Genomic DNA, 11,152 nt, shown 5'->3' with positions numbered 1-11,152 from the left:
AAGTCCATGCAGCCCCCGTCCGCACCGAGCCCCCCGCTCTTCACCAGCTCCCGCAGCAACCACACCAGCTGGGCAGAAAAGGGAGAGATCAGCGCAGCTCTCGCCACAGCCTCCCCCGCGACACCTCTCCCCCCGCACCGTGGCTGCCTCCGCCGGCAAACACCGCCACGTTTCCCTTCCAAAGGCGAGTCCTTGACACGGAGCAAAGGAGCTCCACCGGTGCCGACGGCCCCTCATGCCCTCCACACTCAAATGCCCTCTGCTCATCCTCTGCCTCGTCGGTGTGAAAGGAGCCATTCGGGGGGGAAGAACCTCCTCCTCACCTGGGTCCGACAGGTGTCCTGAAGCTTCAAGTACTTCTCCATGAGAATATGGTTGATCTTGTTAAGAACGATGTTCATGCCATCTCGGCTCACCAGTGCCAAGTCCCGGTAGCACTGCAGCAGAGAAGAAGAGTGGGAGATGGTTACAGATGAAGGACCGTCACGGAAAACATACGATGGTTTTATCAAACCTGACCAGATAACAGCAAATAAACGCGTCCCAGGGAAAGAACACCAAGACAGGCAGACTCCCGCGGGGTGACCTGAATTGACATCCCAGGGCCAGGCAGGGAGAGCCATTAATCCACTGGGGTGTTATAAACCGACAGCGGGATTCACTGGATTTAGCCCCGGGAGCCAAAGGTGTCTCACTCCACAACAGAGGTTGCCGGGTGTCCCTGTCCCCTCGTCCCAGCCTTCCCTGCACCCTGCCACAGCTCTGGAGACACCAACACTAGAGAGAAAAGACAGACAACGGTCCTTCAGGAAGGATCAGTTAATAAACAGTCACATCCAGATCGCTTAAGCCCCCACTGCTCCAGACTTCCTGGCACTGGTGACAACTGGAACTGCACTGGAGATGCCCGCAGGGGTGATGCTGGTTCAATACGGCTGCATGGGAGCACCACGGAGATGCAGGAGCGGAGGCAGATCGTCCCCATGCCACCAGCTCCTGCTCGCGCAAGACTTCCGAGGTCAGACAGAGCTGAATTTGGAGACAGTCTGGCTCAAAACCATGCTACCACGCTGGCTTTTTTTCGGGTTAGAAATCCAGACATCCTGCCCGTGGTCCAAACTGGCAGATTTGGTGGGGCCACGCTATGGATCGTAGGGAGAGGAAGGACTTGCTCCACTCTTGTCGGTCACCAGCCGCCAGACAAAAAGCTGGCCAGAGAGCAAAGGTGCCGACTCTCCCTTCCCCTCTGGGCAGGACAGCAGGGGGTGGAGGATGATTAGGAAGTAATTTGCTAAGTGGTTCTGCATGAATGTTAATTTGTGCCAGTAAATGTCATGATATTCCAGAGAGCAGGGGTCTGGTCTCTGCATCCTCCTTTAGAGAGTTAATGAGGCCTCAGAAGATCTCTTTGATTAGACTCCCTGTGCTTTCTCCCTCCCTTTTTCATATAGCACTGTGTAAAATGTATATATATATATATATTTAAAAAATCACAACTAACTAACTAAATAAATAAACAACAGCATCCAAAAGGGATAGACTGTTCGGGGCCTTTAATTGCTTTTGAAATGCTAAATGAATACCCACAAAGCAGAGCCAGACTCAAAGTCTCCACACAGACAAACGACTACCTGCCCAGGAATGCACAACATCTCCCTCCGCTGCATCAGCCTTGAAAAAGAAAACGCATACATCACACCAACTGGAAAAACTGCAGGGGATAGAACCGGTCCAGGCCACAGCTGGCCGGGAATCACGCAGGATGCCAGTTCCCCTGTGGTCTGCCCAAACTCAGATTCAGCTTCGACTTTGTTTGGAAAACACCGGTGTTGTCAGGTCCCTACCCTGCCTGGATCCTACCTCCTCTGCTTGGCGACGGGATTACGACCCCCCATCGCCCCCAGCACTTCCCTCTCGCAGGCGAGTGTACTTCTGCACCCTTAGGAGCAGCGATGAGATGAATATTTTTCATCTTAGTAGCTTCTCCTGGTGGTCAGTAGCTTCTGCAGTCAAAGAATTCAGGCTTTTCTGGGTGAAACGTCTAGGCTTTGGTTTTCTGCCGGATGTGTGTGAGGTGCAGTGTCCACATCTGCATTTAAAGCCACCGAGAGGTGCTGTGATACGGTGCTGAGCGTGCGGATTAGTCCCTGACAGGCTGGGCTGATTCTGGCAGCATCCTCAGGAGAAGGGCTGGAACAAAGAGCTAGAAGAGACTCTAAGGGATTTACTTCTGGTTCAGTATTTAAGTCCCAGGAGGAAGGACACCATAATCCTACGACCTGGGGAAGTTTGGCAGCTCTTCCCCTTGCTTACTGCATACTTCCTCAAATCTCATAAGCCAACACCGCAGAAAACCAGAACTCAAACCGCACCTCCGATGTTGCTGATCCTTGGCCCAAGGTACAACCGGCCAGAGGAGAACAAGTCCCATTTTACCACGGTCACGGCAATATGGCACATCACCGACCGGGTGCTTAGACGGGTCAGACTGGACCCCTGCCTAACAGCCTGCGGCACAATAATCCAAAGGAAGGTGCTTGGAGAAAATCTCCAGGGTTCCAGCAGCCAGGGGGTGGGGAGAGAACCTGAATTTCTTGATTATTGCCAAGGTTGCAAACAATCCATCGTCTCCTCCCCGCTCTCGCCAGATTGGAGGCGCCACTCGCACCGGCCGTTTAATTAACAGGAAGGAACAAATGATAAATGTTCCCTTTAAATGAGGGGAGAAGAAAAATAAAAGACAACAGCCATCGAGCGGAGGAGACAGACCCTCTCCCGCCCAGCACCGGGGCAGAAGAGGCACAGGGCGGACAGACGCAGGAGGAGATGTCAGGGAAGCGCCGTGTTCATCCGTGGGGAGGGCTCCGTGCACTCTGATCCCGGAGAGGAGTGTTAATTAAAGTGAGAGGTGCCAGGCGGAGGAGGGAGATGTGACGGATCAGTTGCTGTCACTTTGATATTTGATGGCGGTCAAGTGTCCCTCCTCACAGCTGGACAAGTTTAGCACAGCTAATCTCGCCCGGCTGGAGTGTCAAGGCAACAAAAGGGGAGGAGGAGACCTGTGTGCTTCAGCCGATCCTCCGCCGCGGCGAGGGGAGGGCTGTGGCACCATTCCTTTAATCCATCAGCGAGGGGACAGGGCAGCTGAAGCCCCTTCCCCCCTGAAAAAGGGAGAGATGTGTTTTAAACAGCCTCTCCAGGGGGGATTAACAGGAAGGAACAAATGATAAATGTTCCCTTTAAATGAGGGGAGAAGAAAAATAAAAGACAACAGCCATCGAGCGGAGGAGACAGACCCTCTCCCGCCCAGCACCGGGGCAGAAGAGGCACAGGGCGGACAGACGCAGGAGGAGATGTCAGGGAAGCGCCGTGTTCATCCGTGGGGAGGGCTCCGTGCACTCTGATCCCGGAGAGGAGTGTTAATTAAAGTGAGAGGTGCCAGGCGGAGGAGGGAGATGTGACGGATCAGTTGCTGTCACTTTGATATTTGATGGCGGTCAAGTGTCCCTCCTCACAGCTGGACAAGTTTAGCACAGCTAATCTCGCCCGGCTGGAGTGTCAAGGCAACAAAAGGGGAGGAGGAGACCTGTGTGCTTCAGCCGATCCTCCGCCGCGGCGAGGGGAGGGCTGCGCCACCATTCCTTTAATCCATCAGCGAGGGGACAGGGCAGCTGAAGCCCCTTCCCCCCTGAAAAAGGGAGAGATGTGTTTTAAACAGCCTCTCCAGGGGGGAAGAGGGGAACTGCCGCCTCCCCTCCGTGCGGCAGCAGACGCAGGCGGGGGACGGCGAGGCCACGGCACGAGACGAGCCGGATCCGCATGCGGGGGACAGACATCCACTGAAGAAATACAAGATGACCAAACAGATGGCGTGAGATGCCTCTGCTAGCGTGCTGGGACTGGAGCCTGCTGGGCTTCTAGGGCAACAAGCACTAAAATACCCTTGAATGCAAACATCGCCAGCTCCAATATCCCTTTTTTCGGGGGGGCAAAACAACAGGTCCCATGGGGATGGTGAAGCCTCGTGGGGTTTGCTTGATTCAGTACCACTTCCACACCAATCTCGCGGCGTTCGATGCTCACTTGCTGACACGCGAGATTGTGAATCTTCACCCGTGACGGAAATAGCTATTGCAGACGAGCAGGGCTGTGCGGAGCATCCCCAGACCCGTGGGCTTCTCGCTGGAGGCTGACGAGAGCCCTGTCCTCTGTGTGACGATATCAGAGCTCTCTCAAGATCTCTCACAAGATGCCTTATCAGTCAGGCAAATGGTAACACTTCTTCACAGGCCGGGAACAAAGAGAAGGAGTAACTACTCCCCCCAAGAGCCTGGTAGAAAATCACTGCCTGGTTTCCTGTCCTTGCTGTCTAGATGCGGGGCAGGTGGCAGCAAGAGATGACATCAGAGTCCAGCAGACTGGCAGATCCAATTACTCCCTAAGAAAAGTAACGTGCTCCAAAGAGCAGATCTGACAAGAGCAGGAGGACCAGCCACCTCTAATTAATGCGGCCATGAGCGGCAAAACATGCCCCCAGCCTGCCAGCTCGGAGAGACGGCGTCAGTGCCTGCCAGCAGCTCGGTCACAAAGGAGCCACTCCTCTTTGCCGGAGGAGACCGCCGGAGGGGAACGTGCCAGGCAGGTTTATCCCAGCTCGTCTCAGTGGGACGGTCAGCGAGTGCCGTGCGGATGGAACGCTCGAGCATGCCGGACTCACTCAACCTTTGCTTCCAGCATATGGAAGCACCTGCGCCCCACGAGTCTTACGCTCAGTTAACCACGTCTGGATACTCCCCGCCGCATCCCAGCTGCAGTCCACCACATCCTAGAGGGGAGAAGAGGACTTCATTTGATGTGGAGGAGGTTGACCCTTTGGAAGACCATCCTGAGAGCGCTGCTAGTCAGCAACTAGAAACACTCTTTGGCTCCCACAGTGTCTGGGAAACAAGGATGTGTTCAGCAGTGGTCCGAGCTTCGGCTGGGTTCAGCTTCTCCAGGTTTACAAGTCTTGCGCTCAGCGCAGGAGGCAGCATCGGGCCAGGACAGCAGGGCTGGGGACTCTGGGGTCAGGGTTTAGGAAGGCCTTAAGCCAACAAGGAGACAGAGGAAAACACAGCCGTCTAACCCAGCAGAAATCTGACTCGCTCCAGCACCTAAAGACTCCCAGGAGAAACGTGCTTTGCTTTCAAGAGGTGATTTCTGGGGAACGGAGCTGTACCTTCATTGACAAGGACCGTCCCATCTAGCAACGTCGAGGCAGCTATGAGTTGCAGGAGCTAATGCGGATCTGTTGCTTTGGTGGAGAGAGCCCATAGCTCACAGCAGTAATTAAATCAAGAGAGAAGACTGCATGAGTCACCTTGGGTCCAGCACAGCACCAGGATTTACAAAGCATCCCTAACGGCACGCCACTCAGGCGTGCTCGCGGCAGACCCTTCCCGACTTCAAGAGTCCACTTCAACCCTTCAAAATTCCACGCGACACCTGTTAACTGAAATGCATCCAAACAAGGACCCCCGGGTACCGCTCGCCACGCACGGCCCTTCCAACAGGGCTTTTGTTTTCCCCCATAGCTGCTACAAATAGGTCTGGTTTCTATAACAAAACATCATTTTCATCTCCTTCCCAAGCACCCCCAGTTTGTAGCAACGGTGCCAAATCCACATCCAAGATCTTTAGACTACAAAACATTCATCTTCCTGTAGGTGAGTAACAACAATTTTAAAATCATGGTTTACAGCGTCGTTAAAGAGAGTTGTTTAAAAATTAAATCCGGCCTGTGAAATTAATAGAGGCGGACTGCTAAAAAGCAATTTTCTCCAGCGATTGAACACGTTCCTCCTCTAGAGTCTAGGTGATTATTTCTGTTGCTATCTACATCTGGCTTCCAGCACGCAAATCCGTTCTGGGCCTCTGAAGACAAGGCAGAAACTGGGAAAGGCCTTACAGTTTCTTGAAGAATCAGTATTCGCCTCCCACGGCGAAAAACAATTAATTTTAGGGCTGTGAAAGAATCCAGCCGAGCTCCCTTCCCCGGTGGCAGTATCTGCATTCCCCTGAGCAGCAGCTGCTGCAGCCCCCGTGCCACGTGGACACAACAAACCCAGGAACGGTCCAAGCAAAGTCATTGCCCTGCTACAATAAACACTGCTCAGCGCCGAGGGATCCAACCAGGCGCCTTCCGACGCCTGCACCAGACCCAAAACATCCACAGCTCCGAATCCCCGGCTGCCTGGAAAGCAAAAGAAAAATCTCTCGTGGACAAACTTTCCGCACTCAACCGACGGGCACGGTCGTGCCTTACCTTCTGTGCCTGAGCAGGTTCGGTCAAGACCAGAGTGAAAAGACCCAGGCAGATCTCTTCGTGCTGGGGGGTTCCTTTACATATCTGAGGGAGAAAAACGCAAGCGCCGTCAGTGAGCAGGTGAGATGGGACGTTAGGGAAAGGTCAGTAAAGCAACAGAAGAAGGAAAACCCCTCTGAAGCCCACCAAATGGGTGGTCAATAGAGCACCCAGCAGCCTGCCAGGAATTCAAAGCAGGATCACAAGGGAATACAGAAAACATCCAGAGTCTCTCTGACATTTGTACCCCGTTGCAAAGTTAATACCGGTGCAAACATTTCAGTAGCGAGAGCTTTCCAGTGGTTTTAACTGGACCACCTCACGGTACGTCATTACCGAGGGGCAACAAACCCCCAGACAAGAAGAGCAGCAGATCCCCGAGACTTGTCCTGCGGCCGGGGACCTGCCCGGGCTCTTCTTACAGGCTTTCCTACAACCTGTTCACCAAGCAGGGAAGCATGTCACAAGCTTTAGAACCCTGAAATCCAGCCTGGGTTGCCGACCTTTTCCCATTAAGGGAAGGCAACTCTGCACCACTGCCTCTAACAGCCCAAGGTGTTCTGGGGAGGAAAAAATGCAACCAACATGTCTGAGAGCCCATTAACATGTCACACGACCAGTTCTCCTTATACGGTAACATCTGCAGCTTGCTGGCAAGTATTTTAAGACTATGCAGAGTTAGAAATAAATGCTCCATCCCTCAACAGAAAGGCTGAACCTGCCCTTTCCAGTGGTCTGGAGTCCGGCTGTTTGGAGGTCAGGAAAAAGCTGATGCGAGCAGCGCAGGGGTACAAAAATACAGGAGAAACGCAAACGCCGCCGGCAGCACACGCCCAGCGACAGACTGTACGTGCACAGGTACGGAGCACTCATACGCTGCTAAAGACACAGACAGATTTCAGCAAGCCATTGCACTGCAGGTTGGCTTCCAAATAGGTGATTAAGGCAAGGATTAAAGCCGCAGTGTTGTTTTGTCTTTTAACTGTAACAGCTCTGGGATTCCTCGACAGGCTGAGAGCAGCGGGAGCACAGCAGGCTCCATTCCCCAGCCTCTGCGGATCTGCCTGTTCTTTGAGCCTCGCAGGCCCGCTCCCTCAGACAGAGGTGTGTGCAGGGACAATATACCGCGAATTCTTTCACCCAGGCAGGATTTCTCAGCTCTCGAGGAGACGCTACTTACATGAGCGTTGAGGGCGTCGTTAGCTTCCCTCTCCGACAGCCCGTTGGTTAATGAAGTCACGATGCCCACGCATCTTTCTAGTCTCTGAAAGAGAGAAAAGCCATCACAAACTCGGAAGGACAAGTACACTCCAGCACATCCTCCCCGACAAAAGATACAGCCGAGGCTGCTTTGACCCCTACCCAAGCACCTGAACAGACAGAAAACCAGCCAGCAACGCAACAGCCGTTCTTGGCTCACGTCAAGACTCTGAACCTCCTGCCAGCTGGAGAAGCCAACACTTCATCAACGTTCATTTATTCGCAGGTTTGGGTTTTAAATACTCTGCTCACACCACTCGAAGAGCCAAAAAGTAAATGCGCGATTATTCAGCGATACTAATACTGATGTCACTTCGACACGAGGCCAAGACGCAGCCGTGCAAAGGCTGAATTTGAGGCGTGGTTGTCAATCCTCGCTCTGAGAGCGGAGCTGCACCCCGAGATGACAAGCTGTGCCCGGCCCCCAGCGCAGGGAAGCCGGAGCCCGGCATCCAGCAGCTCTGCAGTATGAGACCCACTGCTCCCATCCGTGCGGGAACCCCGAGCTGCTGGGCAGCAGTCTCAAAACCTTCTGTTCTCATCACTTAACATCTGAGCAACAGCAGGAGCAGATGTTTGCACGCATGCACCCCAAGGAATGAAGCGACGGGAAGAACCACGAAGTCAGGACTGGTGAGTTACAAGAGCGCAGGCATGAAAATACCAGAGAAGCAAACGGCAAAGGCTTCCACTCCACTTGAGAGAATTCAGAGTTGCCCTCTCTTCATGTAGGACGTTAGCAGCCCCACGTAGAAATGGTTTCTTCTATCCGGCAGACTGGGAACTGGTGTCAGCCGATCCCTGCCTCGGGTACAGGGAAAGCGTGAGCAGAGCGGCGTGACTCCGGGCACACCACATCCTCACCTCGCGGTGCCATCTCGGGGACGGTGACAGAAGGGCTGCATGGACTCGCAGGCTCACCACGTGCTCTTGCAGCAGCGATGACACCCGAGAGCCCGCAGACAGGTGAAGAGGAGGGTTCTCGGCTGTCAGAGCAACAGCGGCTCGACCGCAGGGCTCCTTTAACGCCGGGGTCTCGCTCTCACGCTACGACTTGCACGGCGAGACTTTGTTCTAAATTAAACTTCTCCACAAACAGCTCTGTTGCTGCGCGAGGGAGGTGTGCCCTGCCTTCTTCGCTGGTGCCACCACTTCCACGCCAGAGCTGCGGCCACGGCTACTGTTTCGGCCACGGCAGCGGCTCGAGGGTCCCCGGCTGCCAGCACAACGAGGTCTTGCTTTCCTGGAGTTTCCCTGGAGCCTACAGTTAACGGAGCGGTGACCTGTTTGCCCCAGGGAAAAGCGGCAAACGCAGCCTAAGACAGGCAATAAGCAGGTTACAAGAAGGTTATTTCTACAAAGTCACTTTTTGATTAAAATGCAAACACATCCCACCGATTATGGAACTGATTAGCGACTCCTTTGCATATCAAAGGGGCTGCAGCGAAGAAGCTATTGAGAAAGAGGTCAACAGTTCTCCACTCCAAGGCAATATGAAAGAAGATGTACTGGTCAGTAATGCAGAGATAATGCCTTTGTGAAACCGGCTTTGTTCCAAGCCGAGCGATGGCATTATGAAAGAGCAATGGGGCAAAACCCATGAAAATCTCAAATCTAAAGCAGATGAATTATTTGAAAGGGAAGACAAGATCCAGCAGCTGAAAAACGGAGTTTGAAAAATCCCAGTGAGAAATAAGACAACTTGTTGGCAGATAATGCAGCCAATGAACCACCAGAAGAGCTTTGCAAGGAAGTTCAGTGTCAAATAATGTCTTTGATCCGAGACCCGCTGATGGACTTGCAGGATCGGGGTTGGGTACTCTCTTCTTGGGATAAACCGGAGATGCATCAACTCGCTACTGCCAGGTACGGAGGTTATTTGAAAACAGTAGTTCTACCTTTGAGCAAGTTTGTAGTTCACATTCCTGTAAAAAGCTCTGCCGCCTCTACCAAAAACCACAGTGGATCGAGACGATGATTTCTTCGTGTTACCACCTGGCATGAGATAGATTTTTATGTGCTCCGGTCCTTCCAATCACATCTTTCTCCCCAAACCAGATGTGTTCAGCTTACTGCCACCAGCAGCTCTGACCACTGCTAGAGGGAAAGACCGGAGGAGGTTTTTCCCTAAACATGGCAACCTGTTTACTGCGAACACTCGATGCGTAACGATCAGGCACGGTTTTTCCTCTGTACGCTCCGTTTCCTGTTTGTTGGAGTCTTTAACGCAAGAAACACGAAACTTGTGACAGTAAATCCATCAGCGCTCAGGAGTATAATTAATTATCTGAACCAGTTTCTCCCAACCGACTGCGTTTTTAGTCAAAAGCGCTGCTTTCCAGTGGTTTATGAGAGGCATGGGAGGAAGGTTTGCCGGATAAAAATGGCTCTGAGAAGTCTTCTTCTGGTGCTTGTTTGCTCAGATGCATCAACTTCACCAAAAGCGAGTTCCATCACACTCACTGACCCGTGGTGGCTCTTTCCCAGACCCGATGCTCTCAGTGAAAGCTGTGGGTAAGAGTGACCTGGACCCCAGGAGACCCGTTTTGGTAGCCCAGAGCTGATTTTCAAGCCCATCCAAAGCTCCTGGCCATGCTGGGCTCGCAGATTTGCATAGGTCCGGAGCTGGGAACGTTCTGTCCAGACCTGGACAAGACCCAAAACACACACGGGGACCGACAAGTGCTTTGAAGAAATATAAATACATTCCAAATGGCAAAGGACAGTTTCCAGACCTTGAGACCTAGTTATTCCAGTTACCACCCTGTTTTTCTCCTGCAAGTGAAATCCAACATGATTTTTTTTTTTTTGTCTGTACCACTTCACGAGCCCCAAATACATCTGTTTCCATCACACAATAAATAACCAGTCTCTCCCACAAGTCTAGCAGTTCACGAGAGCATGGCCGCCCCCGTGGCACCGGGGCAGCCAGTCCTACACCAGCTTTAGGAAGATCCCTGAACACTTGCCGAGTTCACCCTGTGAACCAGCCGTAAATCAGCGTTAGAGAAGGGCCTGAGCAATGCGGCCGCCTCGCCCGGGGCCCTGCACTACCAGCTCTTCCACAGCTCCTCCACACCAGAAACAGCTCCCAGTTGTCCTGGGAAGACCCCAAACCTTCCCTACCTGTAAAAGAACCAGCTCTCTTTGCCCCGTGCAGGAAGAAAAGCTCAATGGGAACTAGGAGAGAGCTGTGCAATTTGGGCCCTGGTGAACACAGGTCAGAAAGTTCCCTGGAGAGTGGAAAGATGAGTCCTGTCGGTGCTCAGACACCAGGGAGAAGCTTCATAATCCCACTCCGCAACCTGCAGCCATGCTGGCCAAGCACGGCCGGGGCGAGTTGGGCAGGGAGACCGCAGCTGGGAGGTGGTTTCTGCTCAGAGCGAGCCCCCTCCCCACACAGGGACGGGCAAGGGGAGCAGCGTGTGGCACCCTGAGCCCCTAACCCCCCCCTTGGAGCCCCCCTGCCCCAGGCACCTACCTCCTCCAACTCATCCTTGGCATCCAGAAGAGTGGAGACCAGCAACTTCCCTCCTCCTGCTGTTCCCC

General features: G+C 53.3%; 1 protein-coding gene across 1 annotated transcript in view; it reads right to left on the bottom strand.

Moving 5' to 3' along the window:
- INTS3 (integrator complex subunit 3) overlaps positions 1 to 11,152 on the bottom strand; it is a 49,406-nt gene that overhangs the window by 32,587 nt on the left and 5,667 nt on the right. Inside the window, exons 2-6 of the mRNA XM_009890464.1 lie at positions 11,085 to 11,143; positions 7,524 to 7,607; positions 6,305 to 6,388; positions 324 to 437; positions 1 to 68 (exon numbers count right to left, since the gene is read on the bottom strand). Of these exons, the coding sequence (XP_009888766.1) occupies positions 1 to 68; positions 324 to 437; positions 6,305 to 6,388; positions 7,524 to 7,607; positions 11,085 to 11,143 (409 nt within the window). The remainder of the gene's footprint in view (positions 69 to 323; positions 438 to 6,304; positions 6,389 to 7,523; positions 7,608 to 11,084; positions 11,144 to 11,152) is intronic.

The sequence above is a fragment of the Charadrius vociferus genome, unplaced genomic scaffold (assembly GCF_000708025.1).
Source record: "Charadrius vociferus isolate BGI_N301 unplaced genomic scaffold, ASM70802v2 scaffold698, whole genome shotgun sequence".
Taxonomy (NCBI): domain Eukaryota; kingdom Metazoa; phylum Chordata; class Aves; order Charadriiformes; family Charadriidae; genus Charadrius; species Charadrius vociferus.
Note: the sequence above shows the minus strand (reverse complement) of the source record. Positions and strands in the feature narration are given on the sequence as shown.